General features: G+C 35.8%; 1 protein-coding gene across 1 annotated transcript in view; it reads right to left on the minus strand.

The window, feature by feature from the left end:
- The window catches only part of TARM1 (T cell-interacting, activating receptor on myeloid cells 1), a 109,451-nt gene extending 88,540 nt beyond the window's left edge, over positions 1–20,911 (minus strand). The window contains exons 1-2 of the mRNA XM_053702275.1: positions 20,331–20,911; positions 2,124–2,411 (exon numbers count right to left, since the gene is read on the minus strand). Of these exons, the coding sequence (XP_053558250.1) occupies positions 2,124–2,411; positions 20,331–20,400 (358 nt within the window). The 5' untranslated portion in view covers positions 20,401–20,911. The remainder of the gene's footprint in view (positions 1–2,123; positions 2,412–20,330) is intronic.
- Between the last annotated feature and the right edge of the window lie 2,031 nt (positions 20,912–22,942).

Below are 22,942 nucleotides of genomic sequence, written 5' to 3' on the forward strand. Positions count from 1 at the left end.
CTTAGGTTTAAAGGGTTAATAAATTTAGAATAGTGGCGGCGACATTGGGGACGGCAGATTAGGGGTTAATAATATATAACTAGTGTTTGCGAGGCGGGGGTGAGGCGGTTTAGGGATTAATATGTTTATTATAGCGGCGGTGATGTCCATAGCAGCAGATTAGGGGTTAATAATTTTATTTTAGTGTTTGTGATGCGGGAGGGACTCAGTTTAGGGGTTAATGGGTAGTTTTTGGGTGTTAGTGTACTTTTTAGCACTTTAGCTATGAGTTTTATGCCACAGCTTTGTAGAGTAAAACTCATAACTACTGACTTAAAAATGCTTTAGGAATCTTGGCGGTAGAGGGTGTACCGCTCCCTTTTTGGCCTCCCAGGACAAACTCGTAATACCGGAGCTATGGAAGATCCATAGAAAAAAGCCTTTACGAAATTTAAGTAAGTTGGTTTGCGGTAAGGCCAAAAAAGTGTGCGGTACACCTATACCTGCAAGACTAGTAATAGCAGCGGGCGTAAAAAAGCAGCGTTAAGACCTGTTAACGCTGCTTTTTCACCTTACCACAAAACTTGTAATCTAGGCGATTGGTAGCAAGTAATGTATGGTGATTTTTATAATTTTATATTTTAAATCAAAAGATAGTCTCTATAGCAAGAGTTAAATTGAAGCTGTTATTTATAAGTGTAATTTACAGTTACAAGTTAATATTCCATAGACCTGTGTAGTCTATAAATAATCATATCTAGCATTAAGCAATTTATTATTAAGAGGGAAGGATGTTTGTATTTTAATGTCATAAGTTTAATCGAAGGTGCTGTGGTACATTTTAAAAATTGCATATATTATTGTGTTTAAATTGAACTTAATTAATGCTATATTAATTGATATATGTTGAATTGATAGTATTGTGTAACAATCTCTGGTTGATTATTTTAAGTATTATAAGATTATTTTGTACTAAATTAGTCAATTATATTTTCCTAAAAATTTCATTAGATTGCGGGACTAAAGTTAGGATTTCATTGTGAGGTTTGGACATAGGCGAGTCTAAACATTGTTAAATATGCTATATATTGAATTGGTTAATGTTTCTGGCAATTATAAATTGTTCTAGTAAAATTTAATTGCGATATTTGATAATTAATTCATTTTAAATTAAGGTATATTTATAGATTATATTGTGTTCATAATACAGAGGTACCAGACGATTTTATTGAATATTAATTGATCTAAAGATTTTTATAGCATGTTTAAATTACTTTACGATTGCAATAATTACTTAATATATATACCTGGTCATAAGTGATATTCGGTTTACTGCACAAATATAATCATTGTGTTTCATAAAGATTAACTGGTCAGAATTTAGGACTTACTTTAATTAAGATTAAATATTAATGTTTAATAATAATTTTATTGTCAAATTTATAGATATCCCAATAGTATTATCTTGGACTACACTACAGAGATTTAACGTTTACGTGGAGTGTCCTGATAAGATTCTACTGTATTAATAAGAGATATTGCTGACAATAATTTTATGATTTTTATTCATTATTAATATCCATAATCATAAATAAATAACATGCTTGGAGGACACTCCTGAGATGTACTAATATTATTGGAATAAATTGGAGATATTCTAATATTATATAATATTACTGGAGGTTACTATTGAAATTAATATAAATAAATAATATGGTAACCTAGATTCACTATAATAATATAAATGGTGGCAACATTAAGATAAATACACCAACAAATGGCATTTACTTTTGATCTGAATAGTAATATTTTTTTCAGATGGGTTCTTTGTCCCTTGGTTTAATAAAGTCACATGAGAACATATCTATTTTTCACATTCTATAAATTCACATTTAAGTTAGTGTCATACTAGTGTTGCCCTTGTTGTGTTGTCTTTGGAGCACTAGTTATGGTTTTCTTTTAACCTAATACCTTACACACAATTACCTTTATATAAATTATGCTTTATAACTACATCTTTATGCAGCACCCGTATAACTAGTCCATAGAAACAGATCCTATCACATTTTATAGTGCTCCATAGTTCTGTTACTAAAGTTCTCCAGTTTGCATTGTATAATAGTAACTGCAGTATCCTTTCTTACCCATGACAGTCAAGGTCACAGGACCACTGGGAGCAGAATGTTGGTTCTCTCTGTTTTTGAGCCAGTAATTACAGGTGTAAATCCCTTGATTCCCCATGTTCACATTTCTGATTCTGTATTGGTTTCCAGATTGTGCTCCAGGACTCTTCAATTCCTCGTTATTCTTGAAAAACTGGTATCCATGGATTAAACTATTAGCTGGGGCATTACACTGTAGCATTACTTGCTCTCCAATGATGAATGTGGAATATCCAGCTCCAAATGAAATAGATGGAGGATCAATAGCAGCTGCAAGGAAGAGAAGAACCATTAGGAGACCTTGTTGACTGGAAGTTAGGGGATCTATTATAATTTTAAGATGTTTAAAGAGAAACTTATTTATTTATTTATTTTATTTATTTATTTATTTATTTAAAATCTTATTTCTATACCAGATATATTCCACAAAGGTAAAGGTAAAGAAATTAAAATCAAACAAAAACTAGGACAACTATATTTTTTACTATATGGGATTTTAAACCATACAACAAATTTAATTTTAAGGTCAGTATGCACTGGCTCTAAGGAACTAAAATTGTGTTAAACAGATGTGAGACATGATACAAATTACTATTAATTCAATTATTATTATTAATAATAATAATAATAATAATAATAATAATAATAATAATAATAATAATAATAATAATAATAAAATACATTATTTAGAGAGTAAAGTACATTACAGAGGTATAACAAATACCTTGTGTATGACAAAATATAAAACATTTACTCATAAGTTTACAGAAGAATTTGAAGGAAAGAAAGATGAAGTTATTATAGGTCAAAGACAGAAAAGAGACGGTGTAACAGTTTCATTGGTGGAGTTTGAAGCAGATATGAAAAAGACAGGTGATTAGATTCACTGAATAAATTAGTTTTTAAGTCATGAATTTTAAGTCATATGAAGAGCACAATGGAAAACTAAATAAACATTAAAGGGACTGTGTCATCAAGAATTTTAATTTTGACCTTCAACTGTATATTTTTTGTTATGCTTTATGTTCCATATAAAAATGTATGTCAACACCTGTATTTAAGTAATAATGCCTCAAAGTGCTCCAATTAGAGCATCCATTATTTAATCTATCTGGCAAGTTCTGTCACACTCAAACTGCTATCAGAACTGCTGCCAGCACACTACCTTATTAACCATAATAGAAGTAAAGATTATTTTGAAAGCATTTAAATCCTTCTTATTAAATTTGTCATTTTCCTCTGTTGTGTTCCTCATTCTGTGTTAGATAGATCGATATATAGATAGATATAGATTAATAGATAGATAGAAATATAGATAGATAGAAATATAGATAGATATATATATATAGCTAGATATAGACAGATAAATCAATATAAATAGTTAGATATAGATAGATAGATAGAAATATAGATAAATAAATAGCTAGATTGCTAGATATAGATACCTAGCGATAGATAGATAGATAGATAGATAGATAGATAGATAGATAGATAGATAGATAGATAGATATAGATAACTAGATATAGATAGATAAATAGATAGATACAAATATAGATAGATAGATAGATAGATATAGATAACTAGATATAGATAGATAAATAGATAGATACAAATATAGATAGATAGATAGATAGATAGATAGAAAGATAGATAGACAGATAGATAGATATAGATAGCTAGATATAGATAGAAAGATAGATGATAGATAGATAGAAATACATATAGATAAATAGATAGCTAGATATATATATAGCTAGATATAGACAGATAAATTGATAGATCAATAGATCGATAGATAGATGATATAGATAGTTAGATATAGATAGTTAGAGATAGATAGATAGATAGAAATATAGATAAATAAATAGCTAGATTGCTAGATATAGATACCTAGAGATAGATAGATAGATAGATAGATAGATAGATAGATATAGATAGTTAGATATAGATAGCTAGATATAGATAGAAAGATAGATGATAGATAGATAGAAATACATATAGATAAATAGATAGCTAGATATATATATAGCTAGATATAGACAGATAAATCGATAGATCAATAGATCGATAGATAGATGATATAGATAGTTAGATATAGATAGTTAGAGATAGATAGATAGATAGATAGAAATATAGATAAATAAATAGCTAGATTGCTAGATATAGATACCTAGAGATAGATAGATAGATAGATAGATAGATAGATAGATAGATAGATAGATATAGATAGTTAGATATAGATAGAGATAGATAGATAGATATAAATATAGATAAATAAATAGTTAGATTTCTAGATATAGATACCTAGCGATAGATAGATAGATAGATAGATAGATAGATAGATAGATAGATAGATATATAGATAGCTAGATATAGATAAATAGATAGATATAGATAGATAGATGATAGATAGATGTTAGATAGAAATTACTGATCCTATTAAAGTTTTTTTTTTATTTAAAGTCAGCCCAGTCCATTAAGAAAACAACACACTATCTTGCTTATCATACAACAGCATTAGCATTGGGACAATTTAATGGAAGTTTTCCAATGTTTCAGAAATAAAAAAAAAACTTTCTAAAATCTTTCTAGCTTTTTTTTTTTGCAGATTCTTTACCTTTGTCAAATTTTACAGGCTTGACCATTTGAAACCCCTGTTTTTCTTATTCTGTTTTCAGAGAGATAGCTTGGCTATTTGTTTGTATGGTAATTATTTTATGCATTTCATTAACCCCTTCAGAACACACATGTAAATTTATTGTGCTCCTGGAAGTTGAAAAAAAGGCAAAAAAGTGAGGAAAAAGAAAAAAAAGAGGGTGAAAGGTTTCCTCATGATGCGAACTAAAGAGAATAATTTTGTATATGCTTTTTAATTGTTCTTTTCTTTTATAGGACTTCAAACTTTGCTCTTATATGTTAATTTATAATGTTTAGTGATCCCTACTGCCAAACTTAAGATTGCTCACTCACAGTCACTTTATTATATTGTTGTACCTTACGTTGGAACTTTCATTACCTATATGGGACCACTTTGACCGTTCCTTTATTATCTGTAAAAAGTATGGAGTATCTTTCCTTATGATTGGCCCAGGAAATTGTAACCAAACTGCTTTTTTAGTTCATAATATTAAACAACTCATTTCGCCAAACCCAGTATCTCCTATTTTACAGATGGTTTTAATTAAAATATAGAATTTGATGACATATAACATTGACCACCTGAGAACACAGTTGTTATTAAATCTGTAATTCACGCCCTCTCACCAATCATGGTTTTTTCATATTTACTTGTAATATTTAAAATTAATAATTTTTATATGGTACTCCCTACCCTAACATTTGCTTGAGCTCCCCCCTTTGAACCCAAGTTTATGGAAATATGTTCTTGAGATAAGCACTTATATTCCCTCAAGTCCATCTCAATCTAAGATATATGGTCTACTACCCAACCTACAGTATATCATATTAGTGCCTATAATTTAGCCCCTACATTTACACTCTATCATTTAAGCCTAGTGATGTTTTGCAGGGGGATATGTCGAGATAATATATACCCAAGGGAATGGCATAAGTGATATTCGCCTTTAGTATTACTCCTAGAAACTAGGTAGGGACACATGTTTACCTCCCCGACACTAGGCCCGTTAACCTTGGACAGGTGATGTCCAAACCAAAAGATGTTGCACTCTCAAATGTGAAAGGACCTTTTATTAGGTGAACAGCAACGTTTTGGGGCTCCTGCCCCTTTGTCAAGCTTGACAAAGGGGCAGGAGCCTCGAAACATTTCTGTTCACCTAATAAAAGGTTCTTTCACATTTGAGAGTGCAGCATCTTTTGGTTTGGAGATTTACTTGGAGCTTAAGGGATTTGGCTCTAAATTTGTTTGCACCCACTCTGCTGTCTATAGACACTTGATGATTCATTAAGGTGTGCTGGTCCTACACCTGTGTTTACTACATCTTGGACAGGTGATGGTTAAGGCAAATTTAAGGGAGAAAAATGTTCAGAGTTATATGTTAATTGAATAAGATTTTTGTCCCTTTATGGGTTCAGTATTGCACTTAAAGTTTGGTTAGATGTTTTATATGTTTAGCCTTTGTTGGTTTCATTCTGAATTTAAGGGTCCCGCCATGTTCATGCATTGGGTGCGGGATCCCGTCCTTATTAGTCTAGCGTCCTTAACTTAGATATATTTTTGTTGATATCAGGATTTGGTGCTTTGCCGACATTCTTTCCTTATTATAGGTATAACTCTTTATCTGCTTCTTTCCTTCCTAAACCCACAAATACTTCCCCCTCCCTTTCTCCCTCCCTTCCCCCCCCCCCCTACATCTTATTTTTGTTTTTTTAGTCTTTATATCTTCTTGTTTCCCTTGTACTACATACATATTTTCCTGATCTCCCCCTATCATTATAACCACACTAAATCTTTAATGTTCTTAGTATCCCTTAAAATTGTACGTACTTCCCCATTATACCCCAAACTTTCTGAGTTTTGAACTCTCTTCATCACCAGACTATTTCATTTACACAGGCCACACTTGACAATTAGCTGGCTTCTACAACACCACATAACCCTCCATTCTTATAGTTCTCTGGATATACTTATTAGATGCCAGAGACTAAATCGTGGTTTCCCTTGAAAACACTGTCTTTAATTCTATCTATATATCCTTAGTGCTTCCACTTTACATTAATCTATTGTAGTAACATTGCATTTTTGATTATTTACTGATTCCTATCCCTCCCTCCCTTTGTTTATTTTTTTTATTTATTATTTTTTTTTCTCTCTTTCTTCCCACCCACAAACTCACACCCGTTATGGCTGTAGTGTGTGCATCCCACAATGTTAGGGGACTTAATTCCCCTACAAAACTCAGCCTTCTCCTCCATTCTCTCAAACATTTGCAAGATAAATTAGTCTTCTTACAAGAGACCCATTGGCTGGCAGGCAACCCTCCCCCGATTCACTCCCCCTCTTATTCCATTGTGGAAACAGCATCCTTTACTAAAAAATCCAGAGGGGTAGCCATATTAATCCATCGTGATATCACTTACAAACAGATATCAATTGAATCTGATCCTCAGGGGCATTTTTTTGATAATAACTTGCAAATTAGAAGGTACTATATATACACTCGCCTCATATTATAGCCTGAATTCCAAATAAATTTGATATTTTAAAAGGTTTTAGGTCGTTTAAATACTCTCAAAAAGTTATACTACTATTTTAACATGGTCCCAGACCCCAATTTGGACAAGCAACTACCCAAGAACCAGAAAATAGATAAATCTTTTTTTTTTTTTTTGCAATCCTTAGTTATTGGAAAAAAATATCATTAAATCCCAAATTGGTTACTGTACATAGTCGACTCGGTCAGCCATGTGTCACTTTGTCACTAGATGCTGAAAAATCTTTTGACCAGGTTGACTGGCTCTACCTACAAGAAACGCTGCTGAAATGTGGCTTTCCTAAATCATTCTGTACTATGGTTATGGCCTTATATTCCTTCCCCTTAGCAAAAGTAAGTGGCCTTTGTTTTTGTTCCCCCTGCATTTAAAATGACTAATGGCACCTGCCAGGGATGTCCCCTTTGCTTTTTGCCCTTATAATGGAACCACTCGTGGAGGCAATTCGAATTTCCCCAAACATACAGGGAGTCTGCCTAGGTGACACCTTGCAAAAGGTGTCACTGAACTATATTTAACTCAGATCCAACTTCTTCTCTACCAGCCATATTCTCCCTGTTAGATGAGTTTGCTAAAATTAGCTTTTATAAATTGAACTTCACTAAAACAATAGCTTTTGCTTTGAACATAGAAGATGAAGAACTTTTGACTTTAAGAAAACGGTTTCCGTTTGAGTGGTCAACAGAGAAAATTTGCCATCTCAAATTATATATATTGCATGATATTTCTACAATGATCTCAAGTAATTTTATCCTGCTGTTACAAAAATTTAAAAACCTTACAAATTGCTGGAATTCACCCTGTCTGTTGTGGTGGGGGAGAATTGCCGCAGTTAAGATGAGCCTATTACCTAAGTTAACCTACTTTTTTCGTTGCCTACCGATCCCTATTCCAAAATCCTTATTTGTACAGTTTCAACAAATATGCAATTCTTTTATCTGGAAGGGTAAGCTTCCCAGGGTAGCTATGAGATATCTACATAATCCACTGTCAGCAGGGGGAGCAGCTATGCCCAACCTGCTTGCGTACCATGAAGCAGCTAGATTGACACACATCTTAGCTTGGGGAAACACTAATTGCAACAGTAAATGGTCCGGGCTTGAACAAGCTTCAATCACTACTAAGACAAGCCTACAAGATCTCATCTGGATACCCAAACACATGAGAAAAGTGAATCTTTCTGATAATTTTATAGTTAACTCTAATTTAAAATTTTGGGATAAGATTCGTCATACACCCACAGTTTCACCTTATTCTTCCCCGATACATTCACTAACTGGACTGTTAATGGCTTTGACAGCCTTGCACCCAGATTTATGGACAGAAGCAGGGATCATATCAGTTACTGACCTATTTATTAATGGTTCCATTCTCTCTATAACAGCCTTCCAATCTAAATTCCCTCAATCACCTCTACTCCACTTCGAGTTCTTGAGACTTAAAAGTTTTTTAAGATCTTGGGGTTTTTTTGATATGCCTTTAAGGCAGGTAACTGAATGGGAAAAGAGATGGGCCTCAAATTCACGGTTACCAAAAGTGTTCTCCTTATCATATGTTGATATTCTCAAATCTCACTTGTTCTGTAAAACATTATACATTAAAAAATGGGAGCAATCATTTGATTTCGAAGGGTGTGAACCTTCTTGGTCTGCAGTAATTTTGCTAACAAAATCTGCAATCCATAGTATGTCCTACTTAGAATTGCATTTTAAAATCCTTACAGAGTGGCACTTGACCCCCCACAGAGGCTCTTTCAGATATCTCACCTTCATTCCCCATTATGCTGAAGAGGTTGCAGGAAATTGGGATCTTCCTCACACATGTGGTGGGATTGCCCAAAAATTAGATTGCTAGATGTAGCATAGAGCCTTCCTGTACTGTAGACAATTTGGAATTTATAGCAGTGGAAATCCCCAGATGGGGCTCTTTCACTTTTCCCCAAAAAATATCCCACCATACATTCTTAATTTATGTATCTATTTGTTCATGGCAGTTAAATTGGCAATAGCTATAGCTTGTCGTCGACCTAAGGTCCCGACTCCCCAGATGGAACCAAGTACTAAAAATAATTACATATATTGAAAGCATGGAAAGCCCCATATATGCTGCTCATAACAAAATGAACGTACATTGCATGAGCTAGGAATTTTGGAGACAGCATCAGAGAGATCGTCTACATTGAGTTATACTGGATTGCGCTGGGCTGAGATAGATAAAATATTATTTCATATAGGACAATGACCTACTTAAGATCATGATATGGAAATGATGGCTTAATAGTCAAGTTTGGGTTCTGACGGTCCAACTAAACAAGCTAACTTAATCCTGAAGTGTGGGGGTGGGAGTGTGGGCGAGAATTTTGAAAGTTTTGAAATTTTGAAACCCTTCACTATCCTCCGCCCCCCTACCCCCCTCTCCCCCCACTTTATTTTCCCTCTGCTACACAATGCAAATGTTTTCTGCTGAGTACAGTCTACTTTTTGAGCCATGGTCAGATAGAATTTTACTTTTCACCTTACCTATCCAATAGATAAATACCTGATGTTTCAGACACATATATATATATATATATAAGTTAAAGTTATCTCCTTTATACAAATTGTAGTAGTAGGATAATGGTACTATATTATATCCTAAAAAAGACTATTCGCATTCCAAATTGGATTGGATACATTTTTTTTTTACTTAACTTTTTTATTATATATGTTTTATCCAAGAATGTTTTAACCTTTACAGTTTGGTTCTTTAACTTTCATAACATGATATCAGTATGTTAAGGCCCAAGAGAGGCTTATAGGTTTCTAGGAGAACTTTCTTATTTTATATAAAAGAAAAAGACTAGAAAATATGAGGTATACCCTTTGTTTATAGTAATTCCTCTTTGATGTAACAGATTCGAATGTACAACTGTTTACTTCTATAAGATGACTTTTGAAGTATTGTCTATTTGTATTGTACTTTTTTATATCTCAATAAAAAACGTATTTAAAAAAACAACAGCAAAAAACCTTTAATGTTTCTGATAGAGCAGGCAATGGTAAACAACTTTCCAATTCAGTTCCATTTCCTGATTCAGATAGAGCGCACATTTGTAAACAACATTCCAATTCACTTCCATTATCAAAATGTGCAGATTTTTTTATGTGCATACTTTCTGAGGTACCAGATATATATCCGTATATGCATTTTGTGATTGGCTGATGGCTGTCACATGAAGCATTGGGAATGGAAATTTAACTAACTTAAACTCTACTATTCATTTGCAATTCATACTTAGGGCACCATTTTACAAAACCTGAACAGAAAGGGTTTGTTTTAGTGAACCTATCCACCAAGGATTGCTTGTGCAATGCCGCCCCCTGCTCACACTAGCCAAATGGCACGTGAGTAGGGGCTATCAATAACCCCGGGCAAACATGTTCGTGGTGATTTTAATCTGCCAGCTAAGAGCGTAAAGGTTCGGAAGCAACGGACAGTTGCTTTGGTGCCCCAAAGCTGATAAATGGAGCCCAAAGTGTTTTTGCACTTTTTATTAAGCATTTGTTGATTACATTTTTTTAAATGTGAGATTAATATGCAACATAGCCTGCTTTAGTTTGATACATTGCTAGGGTCTTTTTCATCAGTGCATTGAATTAATTCATAGAGAGACCATAAAGAGACACTAAACCCAATTGTTTTAATTCAGATAGAGCATGCAATTTTAAGCAACTTTCTAATTTACTCCTATTATCAATTTTTTTTTCTTCTCTTGCTATCTTTATTTAAAAAGCAGGAATGGGATGCATAGGAGTCAGCCCATTTTTGGTTGTGAACCTGGGTTATGATTGCTTATTGGTGGGTAAATGTCAACCTCCAATAAGCAAGAGCTATCCATGGTGCTGAACCTAAAATGGGCTGGTTGCTAAGATTTACATTCCTGCTTTTAAAATAAAGATAACAAGAGAGCGAAGAGATATTGATAATAGGAGTAAATTAGAAAGTTGATTCAAATATCATGCTCTATCTGAATCATGAAAGAAAAAAAAATTGGGTTCAATGTCCCTTTAGTAAAAATAGTTTTGAAAGCAATATTTCAAATTTTCTTATCTCGAGGCTTTCAACGTTAAAGGGATAAAAAGATCAAAAGTTAAGTGTGCATAGATTAATTTCAAAAAGAAGCATTTTTGCAAATTACATTAATTAGCAAAAATACTTCTAACAAAAGTTATCACTGTTTTTTTGCAGCATACACACATATCCTATGAGGGCCTGTGCACCAAACCTATCAGAGAGTCAGCAGTGGCTTGTAGGGCACAAATGACGTCTTCAGAAGCAATACACACCCCCATCAGCTCTCTGAGCATGCATATAGGCTTACTTATCAAGCCGTCAACTGTGCTGCATTCGACGGCACCAATACGCTCGCCTGACATCGCCTAACATCGCTGCCGCGGTCCTGAATACGCTCTCCATATTTAACAAAAAAGTTGTCAAAAAGCCGCTCACCAAGTACAGGGCGATGAGCAGCGGACTGTTGTTAACTAACAGTCATCGATCTCGCTGCTATTCGGCTTTTTCACAGCTTTATTTGTATACTGTCACTAAACACAGTCACTATACTAAACTGTTTAACCCCTATCCCGCCGCTCCCGGACCCCGCCGCACCTAAATAAAGTTATTAACCCCTATCCCGCTGCTCCCGGAGCCCACCACCACTCTAATAAACTTATTAACCCCTATTCCGCCACCACCACCTACATTATGTTATTAACGCCTAATCTGCTGCCCCTACACTGCCGCCACCTACATTATGTTATTAAACCCTAATCTGCTGCCACCTACATCAACGCCACCTACATTATGTTATTAACCCCTATCCCGCCGCTTCCGGAGCCCAACTAAATAAAGTTATTAACCCCTAAACCACCAGCCCCCCACATCGCCATAAACTAAATTAACCTATTAACCCCTAAACCTAACAACCCACTAACTTTATATTAAATATTAACTCATCCCCATCTTATAATAAATTTAAACTTACCTTTAGAATTAAATTAAACTATATTAAACTAATAATTAACCTACCCTAACTATTATACTAAAATTAAATTAAACTATATTAAACTAATAATTAACCTACCCTAACTGTTATACTAAAATAACATTAAACTACAAATTAAATTAAATATATTATATATTTAAAAACCTAAGCCTACTCAAATAATTTAATTCTACAATTAAAAATTACAAAGTTACAAAAAACTACTAAGTTACAAAAAAATAAACACTAAATTACAAAAAATAAAAAAAAATTATCAAAGATTTAAACTAATTACACCTAATCTAAGAGCCCTATGAAAATTAAAAAGCCCCCCCAAATAAAAAAACCCCTAACCTACAATAAACTTCAAATAGCCATTAAAAGGGCCTTTTGCAGGGCATTACCCCAAATAAATAAGCTCTTTTACCTTTAAAAAAAAAATACAACTAGCCCCCCAACAGTAAAACCCACCACCCACACAACCAATCCCCCCCAAATAAAAACCTAACTAAAAAAACCTAAGCTCCCCAATTGCCCTGAAAAGGGCATTTGTATGGGCATTGCCCTTAAACGGGCATTTAGCTCTATTGCAGCCCAAAGCCTAATGTAAAACTAAAACCCACCTAATAAACCCTTAAAAAATCCTAACACTAACCCCTGAAGATCCACTTACAGTTTTGAAGATCCGACATCCATCCTCCAAGAAGCCGGCAGAAGTCTTCATCCAAGCGGCAGAAGTCTTCATCCAAGCTCGCAGAAGTCTTCACCCAGACGGCATCTACTATCTTTATCCATCTGGCGCGGAGCGGCTCTATCTTCCAGACATAAGACAAGGAGCATCCTCTTCTTACGACGTCTTCTTCCCGAATGAAGGTTCCTTTAAATGACGTCATCCAAGATGACGTCCCTTAGATTCCAATTGGCTGATAGAATTCTATCAGCCAATGGGAATTAAGGTTGAAAAAATCCTATCGGCTGTTGCAATCAGACAATAGGATTGAGCTTTCATCCTATTGGCTGATCCAATCAGCCAATAGGATTGAGCCTGCATTCTATTGGCTATTCCAATCAGCCAATAGTATGCAAGCTCAATCCTATTGACTGATTGCAACAGCCAATAGGATTTTTTCAACCTTAATTCCGATTGGCTGATAGAATTCTATCAGCCAATTGGAATCTAAGGGACGCCATCTTGGATGACGTCATTTAAAGGAACCTTCATTCGGGAAGAAGACGTCATAAGAAGAGGATTCTCCGCGATGTCTAGAAGATGGAGCCGCTCCGCGCTGGATGAATGAAGATAGAAGATGCCGTCTGGGTGAAGACTTCTGCGGGCTTGGATGAAGACTTCTGCCGGCTTCTTGGAGGATGGATGTCGGATCTTCAAAACTGTAAGTCGATCTTCAGGAGTTAGTGTTAGTTTTTTTTTAAGGGTTTATTGGGTGGGTTTTAGTTTTAGATTAGGGTTTGGGTTGCAATATAGCTAAATGCCCTTTTAAGGGCAATGCCCATCCAAATGCCCTTTTCAGGGCAATGGGGAGCTTAGGTTTTTTTAGTTAGGTTTTTATTTGGGGGGGTTGGTTGTGTGGGTGGTGGGTTTTACTGTTGGGGGGGTATTTGTATTTTTTATTTACAGGTAAAAGAGCTGATTTATTTGGGGCAATGTCCCGCAAAAGGCCCTTTTAGGGGCTATTTGTAGTTTATTGTAGGCTAGGGTTTTTTTTATTTTGGGGGGTCTTTTTTATTTTCATAGGGCTCTTAGATTAGGTGTAATTAGTTTAAATATTTGTTCATTTCTTTTTTATTTTTTGTAACTTAGTGTTCGTTATTTTTTGTAACTTAGTTGTTAGTTTTTTGTAACTTTGTAATTTTTAATTGTAGAATTAAATTATTTGAGCAGGGTTAGGTTTTTAACTATATAATATATTTAATTTAATTTGTAGCTTATTGTAATTTTAGTATAACAGTTAGGGTAGATTAATTATTAGTTTAATGTAATTTTAGTATAACAGTTAGGGTAGATTAATTATTAGTTTAATGCAGTTTAATGTAATTTTAGTATAATAGCTAGGGTAGGTTAATTATTAATTTAATATAGTTTAATATAGTTTAATATAGTTTAATATAGTTTAATTTAAATCTAAAGATAAGTTTAAATGTATTATAAGATAGGGATGAGTTAGCGGGTTGTTAGGTTTAGGGGTTAATAGTTTAATTTAGTTTATGGCGATGTGGGTGGCTGGCGATTTAGGGGTTAATACATTTATTTAGTTGCGGTGGGCTCTGGGAGCGGTGGGATAGGGGTTAATAACTTTATGTAGGTGGCGGCGGTGTTGGGAGCGGCAGATTAGGGGTTAATAAGTATAATGTAGGTTGCGGCGGTGTCGGGGTGGCAGGTTAGGGGTTAATAAGTATAATGTAGGTGGTGGCGGTGGCGGGGCGGCAGATTAAGGGTATATAAGTATAATGTAGGTGGCGGCGGTGTAGGGGGCAGCAGATTAGGGGTGTTTAGACTCGGGGTACATGTTAGGGTGTTAGGTGTAAACGTAACTTTTATTCTCCCATAGGAATCAATGGGATATCGGGCAGCAGCGAACATAAGCTTTCGCTGCTTTCAGACTCCCATTGATTCCTGGAGGCTGCAGATGGAAAACCAGGTACGCTGGGCCAGAATAGTGGCCAGTGTACCTGTTAGGTATTTGTTAACTTGCAAAAGCAGTCAGATAGTGCCGAATTTGCATTCGGAACATCTGTAGTGACGTAAGCATCGATCTGTGTTGGACTGAGACCGGCGGATCGTATGTTACATCACAAATTTCAACTTTTGCCGGTCTGTAGGCTTTGATAACTGAGGGGAATCAAGCTCTCCACAATTATGCTGTGAAATTCCAGCGTATTTGCGGTTGACGGCTTGATAAATAGGTCTCATAGTGTTTGAATTGTAGTGCGCAGGCTCTCACAGGATGTGTGTGTATGTCACTGATAAACAGTAATCACTTTTATTAGAAGCATTTTTGACAATGGTATTTATTGCAAACCTGCTTATATTTAACATGCACATTACAATTGTGACCTTTCTAGCCCTCTAAAGCTTAGGAAAATAGTAACATTTAACAATTAACTAGAAATGTTGCAGGGGAATGCCAGCATTTGATTTACTGTGTACAGTTTTTTTAACTTCCCTTTAACACTCCAGTCTCATTGATCAATGGGGAATGAAAATGAAAATGAATTATTTATTTTATCATTCTCTGTACTTTCCTCCAGATTAGATAGAACATTTGTGTTTTACTTAAAGGGACATGAGACTCAAATTGTTCTCTTTCATGATTCAGACAGAGCATGCAATTGTGCACAACTTTCTAGTGTACTTCTATTATCACATTTGCTTTGTTTTCCTGTGATCTTTTGTTGAAAAGCAGGGGTGTAAGCTCAGGTGCGTGCATGTGACTGGAGAACTATATGGCAGCAGTTTAGCAAGACTGTTATGCATTTGCAAGAGAACTAGAATGCCTTGGGAACAAAGTTAATTTGCTAATAGTAAATTGAAAACATTTTTAAAATTGTATGCTCTGTCTGACTTTGTGTTTCATATCCCTTTACGTATGGTGTAATTATCTAACCCTGAAACATTCTACAATGTGATTGTTTAAATGATATGATTGTTTAGATCTGACCACAGCAAAGACAACACACAAATAAATTGCACAGACATTTTTATGGGTATATCACTAAACTGTTATTGATTTGCAAAATTTCTAAATTGTGCATACAAAACTACAGTGTCAATTTTTTTAAAACATATTTTGTGTGCAGTTTGTTTACAATGTTGACCTCGATTGCTGGCATATAATGTGCATGCATAAAATGACTTTACTATCCCTTTAATTTTAAATCTATAATATTAATGAGCTTTTTACATCTCTTTCAATAATAATCTACAATGCTTTTAAATAGACCATTGTGACATATATTAACTGGGTTGGGATGAGTTTACCTAGGTTTCCCAAAACTTATTGCAAAATATGGCATTAAATTACAACTACCTATTCTGGTACTAAAATGACCTTCTACTTGATGCTCCATATCAATGTGAATCTGTTGTTAATACAGCTTTTTTATTTATTTATATATTTCTGACATTATCACATGGTTCTGCTGTTCTTGTTTGTTTATGGTGTGGTTCTAATTGTAATCTAGAATGATGTTCTCATTGATGGTGTATCTGTGGTATATTAATACAAAAGACTGTGGGCTAGATTACAAGGGCAAGATTACATATAAGGCGCATGCTTCAGCACAAGCGCTGCAACCTACGCCACCCGTAATTTCACCTTGCACATTGGGGTATCCAATAAACCCCGACAGCAGTTCATAAAGTGTAAGTCTGATAAACTACCGATGTCCAGAAATGAGCGTAAATACAAATTTCTGGAGTTGCTAGTGATTTACGGCACTTTAGAAACTGCCGGCGCCTAAGAAAATGAAAAAAATATAAAATCTCCCATAAAAGTCAAACCAGCCGCCCCAAAATAATCCCGACATGTAAAAACCCCTATATCCACCATCAAACCCACATTGGAACAAATAAAAGTATTAACCCCTAAACAGACCACCCCCCCACAACGCAATATGCCTAATTAAACGATTAACCCCTATATCTGCCATCAAACCCACACCACAAGTAATAGCTAAAGTATTAACCCCTAAACCGCCAAAGCCCACAACGCAAACTACCTATTAATGTATTAACCCCTAAACCGCCAAAGCCCACAATGCAAATTAATAATTAAATTGTAATAATTAAATTACTAGGCCCCCTAACCTAACACCCCCTAACCTAACACCCCCTAAATGAACCCAAATTACCTAAATTACAAAATTCTAAAGTTACTAACTATTAAGATAAAAAAACCTAACACTACTTTAAAAAATAATAAAAAAAAATAAGTATAAATTAAAGGGACAGTCTACTCAAAATTAAAATTCTGGTGTAGACTGTCCCTTTAAGCTACAATTACAGACAATAAAAAAATCTAAGATTACAGAAAATAAAAAACAAAATTATAAAATTTTAAAAAATTATACCTAATCCCTATGAAAATAGAAAAGCCCCCAAAACACTAAAAAACCTAAACTACCAATTGCCCTGAAAAGGGCATTTGTTTGGACATTGCCTTTAAAAGGGCATTTAGCTCTTTTACAAAGTGCCCACCCTAATCTAAATAAAAACAAAAGAAAACAAAAAAACTAAATCTAACCCCCAGGTTGATACTCACTATTCCTGAAGTCCGGCAGAGAAGGTCCTGTCCCATGCAGTGAAGTCTTCTTCCAAGCGGCGACCTCTTCTTTCTTCTTCCAGGAACAATAATGCGCGGAGCGGAGGGTGGAGCTGAAGACCAGCGACTGCGGAGCTGAAGACCAGCGACCCTGGAACTAAAGACCGGTGACCGCGGAGCCATAGAGCGTGGAGGAACCTCTTTGTACGATCGCCACCGTACACTGGATAGTAAATTCAAGGTACGCGATTAAAAATGGCGTCCCTTGAAGTCCTATTGGCTGATTTGATTTTTCTAATTCAAATCAGCCAATAGGATGAGAGCTACTCAAATCCTATTGGCTTTTCAAATCAGCTAATAGGATGAGAGCTACCGAATTTCAGTAGCTCTCATCATATTGGCTGATTTGAACAGCCAATAGAATTTCAGTAGCTCTCATCCTATTGGCTGATTTGAATTTGAAGAATCAAATCTGCCAATAGGAATTCAAGGGACGCCATTTTTAATTGCGTACCTTGAATTCACTATGTGCGGCAGCGATCGTACGAAGAGGATCATCCACGCTCCATGGCTCCGCGGTCACCAGTCTTCAGTTCCAGGGTCGCCAGTCTTCAGCTCCGCCCTCCGCTCCGTGCCGGATTATTCCTGGAAGAAGAAAGAAGAGGTTGCCACTTGGAAGAAGACTTCCCTGCATGGGACAGGCCATTTTCCGCCAGACTTCAGGAATAGTGAGTATAAACCTGGGGGTTAGACTTAGGTTTTTTTTTTTTTTTTTTTTTATTTATTCTTTTAATTTAGATTAGGGTGGGCACTTTTTAAAAGAGCTAAATGTCCTTTTAAGGGCAATGCCCAAACAAATGCCCTTTTCAGGGCAATGGGTAGTTTAGGTTTTTTAGTGTTAGGTTCTTTTATTTTGGGGGGTTTGGTGGGTGGGGGGGGGTATTGCTAGGGGGGACTTTGTGTATTTTGACTGTAAAAGAGCTGTTTATCTTGGGGTAATGCCCTGCAAAAAGCCCTTTTAAGGGCTACTGGTAGTGTATTCTTAGATTAGGGGGTGTTTTTATTTTGGGGGGACTTTTTTATTTTTATAGGGATTAGGTATAATTTTTTTAAATTTTATAATTTTGTTTCTTATTTTCTGTAATCTTAGATTTTTTTATTTTCTGTAATTGTAGCTTAAAGGGACAGTCTACACCAGATAATTTAATTTTGACTAGACTGTCCCTTTAATTTATACTTAGTTTTTTTTGTTTGTTTTTTAAAGTAGTGTTAGTTTTTTTTATTTTAATAGTAACTTTAGTATTTTGTAATTTAGGTAAATTGGGTTAATTTAGGGGGTGTTAGGTTAGGGGGCTTAGTAATGTAATTATTTATTTGCGTTGTGGGCTTTGGCGGTTTAGGGGTTAATATTCTAATAGGTAGTTTGCTTTGTGGGCTTTGGCGGTTTAGGGGTTAATACTTTAATAGGTAGTTTCCATGTGGGTTAATGGCGGATTAGGGGTTAATAGTTTTAATAGGTAGTTTGCGATGTTGGGGTTGGCGGTTTTAGGGGTTAATACTTTAGTTATTACTTGCGGTGTGGGTTTGATGGCGGATATAGGGGTTTATTACACTTTATTAGTTATTGCGGTGGGGGATTGCGGTTGACTGGTAAATAGATATTGCACATGCGTTAAGTGTTAGTTTATTTTTGGAGGCAGTTTCGGGATTTATGGTGTTCCCATACTCAGCGTAAGGCTTGCTGTGGCTGCCTTGAGTGGCGAGGTGGAAATGGAGTAAGATGTCTCCATTTTCGCCACGTAAGTCCTTGCGCTGAATATTGGATACCGATTTGCGATGCGGTCCCATGTTAGCTTATGGGAGTAAAAATTGCGGGCGACGGGTGAAATATACGTGCCGCATTTATATGCGGCGCTGTATATTGGATACCACAACAGCGCAAAAACCAGCATCACTGGCTTTTGCAGGCAACGCCACATATGTAGTGGGGCCCCAAGTGAGGCGCTATCTTAACATTTGCTGGTAAAGAGGCAAATTTTCCCTTTACCAGTGAATGCTAAATAACCAGACATTACAAGTGACTGGTTAGTACTACAGGGAGTTCACTTTTACACGTAGCTCTAGAAATCATTAACCAGAGGTCAGACCTCTGGTTAATGAAAAATGTTGCCCCGATTGCCCCAAAATAAAGTGGACAGTACATTAACATAAAATATAATTTATTAAAAAAAAATGCCCAAAGCAGTTATAAAGGGTTAAAGTGAGAGGATGTGGGGTGTTTGGGGAAAAAAAGATACCTAAAGTACCTTTGCATTACGGTCTATATGGTCTGTGTTTTCACTATAAATATATATATGTATATGCTTATATACATTTATGTGTTAATATGTGTACATACACATATAAACACATAAATATATTTGTATATATTTATATATTTATTGCTGCCCAACATTGCGCAATTTTCCTCCTGAGGATACGCGCAACATTGCGCTCCACTCGTAATCTAAGCCTGTGTGTAAAGGTTATCCGAGATAAGTATATATACGTATACTGTGTTGAAATATATACCTGGACTATTAATATAGTGTTACTAGTGTAAATAGTATAGAACTGTTAAATGAAAAACTTTCTTTGTATATAAGGTAAGTTAAAGTAACAGGGTGTAGTAAATTCCAAATGACCTGCTCACTGACCTTCATAGAGACTGAATCCCCAGATTAGACAGATTGACAGGTAGTAGACGTCTGGTTGAATGCTGAGCATGGCAGGAGGGTACAGTAGCGTCCAGTCTAATCAGAGAACTCCTGAGTGCAGGAGTGCAGGGTGTCTTGCGCCCATGTATAAGGAGAAGAACAAAAAAAAACAGTCTAATTTTCTGCCTTGTATTTTACACCCTCTATTTCATTCTTAATACCTTCTTCATATTTGCTTTTCTTTATTATAACCTCCTCTCTTCTTTCTGTGACCTTTTCTCTGTCTAGCCCTTGTTTCTTGCACCATCTACTCCAGAGCGCATACCACACATCTACATTGGCGCACACTTTCTGTAAACAATCACATGACTATTAAACCGTCCTCAGAGCCCATTATTCAGAACTTCACTGATCCAGTAGTGCTGTTCCTAGTCTCTCAGTGTCAAATCCTAAACAGACAATGCACTTAATATATAGATGTTTCTCTAACGCTGTAGATGTTGAGACAATTGACTTCTTAGGTTTGCTGGTTTTATGGTTACAGCCCTATGTTCTGTCCAGCTGGGCAGGTAGCCAGTATAAGCTGCATTGTTATAGAGGAATCTCCTGCTAGCTGTGTTGAGCTCTCAACATCAAAACAGGAAGGGTAGAGAGGCCGAGGAAATCTTTAAAAAGCCGGAACATAGATACACTATTACACACACAGAAAAATATGTATCTTATAATTTAGCTATCACACAGAATTCCTAGTTGACACCCCCCCACACATATATATACAGTATACAGTATATAGTATATATATATATATATATATATATATATATATACATATGTATATATTTACCTATGTGTTTAACCCCAGTATGATTTTGCTTGTAATCTTTATATAATGACCAGGTATCCCTTTGCAATATGTAAAACATAATTATGCATTAATGATCTAAATCCTATGTTAGAATTGTTACATTGTGTGAATAGGATTCATGTTATTATATTCAATAATTTTTACTATTCTTAAGCATATAACATAGTTTATAAGGGATTGTCAAACTATTAATGTGATCATATGCATATTGTATCTATGGGGCCCATTTATCAAGCTCCGAACGGAGCTTGTGGGCCCCTGTTTCTGGCGAGTCTTCAGACTCGGCAGAAACAGCAGTTATGAAGCAGCTGTCTAAAGATGGCAGCTCCATAACCCTGGCCGCCTGCTCTGAGCAGGCAGACAGGAATCGCCGGAAATCAACCCGATCGAGTACGATCGGGTTGATTGACACCCCCCTGCTGGCGGCCGATTGGCCAAGAGTCAGCAGGGGGCGGCGTTGCACCAGCAGCTCTTGTGAGCTGCTGGTGCAATGTTAATTGCGGAGAGTGTATTGCTCTCCGCATTTAGCGAGGTGTTGCGGACCTGATCCGCACTGTCGGATCAGGTCCGCAACACCTTTCATAAATAGGGGCCTATGTGTTTAACCTCAGCATAAACACATAGATAAAAGTATGTTAATAAGGGGTAGTCTCACTATTGATGGGACATATGCTCATTTTATCTATGTGCTTAACCCCAGTATTATTACATCTTTATTCTTTCTGAAGATTTGTTACTTTGCAATTAACAATACATCTTAAACATATAATTATGTCAGTAAGAGACTGGAACACTATTGATGTGACCATAAGCACACTTTACCTATGTGTTTAACCTCAGTATGTTTATATAATGAACAGGTATCCCTTTGCAATATGTCAAACATAATTATGCATTAATGGTCTAAACCCTATGTTAGAATTGTTATATTGTGTGAATAAGATCCATGTTATTATATTCAACAAGTTTTACAATTCTTTTACAATTCTTAACTGACAGAGGGGTCACAGAGCTGGGAGGTTGGCCTACTATAGTTACATGGCTGATAGTGGGTACCAGGTTAAAAGTTGCATGCAATAAATCATGCTTGGAACTTTATTTTGTGCTCAGCTTCATGCCAACAATAATGCATTATCAGGTATTAAAAGTTGTTGGTTAAAATGTATAACTAAGTTATATAGGCCTAGATTTGGAGTTTGGCGGTAGAAGGGCTGTTAACGATCCGCGGGCTTTTTTCTGGCCGCACCATAAATTTAACTCTGGTATCGAGAGTTCAAACAAATGCTGCGTTAGGCTCCAAAAAAGGAGCGTAGAGCATTTTTACCGCAAATGCAACTCTCGATACCAGAGTTGCTTACGGACGCGGCCAGCCTCAAAAACGTGCTCGTGCACGATTCTCCCATAGGAAACAATGGGGCTGTTTGAGCTGAAAAAAAACCTAACACCTGCAAAAAAGCAGCGTTCAGCTCCTAACGCAGCCCCATTGTTTCCTATGGGGAAACACTTCCTACGTCTGCACCTAACACTCTAACATGTACCCCGAGTCTAAACACCCCTATCCTTACACTTATTAACCCCTAATCTGCCGCTCCCGCTATCGCTGACCCCTGCATATTTTTTTTAACCCCTAATCTGCCGCTCCGTAAACCGCCGCAACCTACGTTATCCCTATGTACCCCTAATCTGCTGCCCCTAACACCGCCGACCCCTAGATTATATTTATTAACCCCTAATCTGCCCCCCACAA

The sequence above is a fragment of the Bombina bombina genome, chromosome 2, assembly GCF_027579735.1.
Source record: "Bombina bombina isolate aBomBom1 chromosome 2, aBomBom1.pri, whole genome shotgun sequence".
In the NCBI taxonomy this organism is placed as follows: domain Eukaryota; kingdom Metazoa; phylum Chordata; class Amphibia; order Anura; family Bombinatoridae; genus Bombina; species Bombina bombina.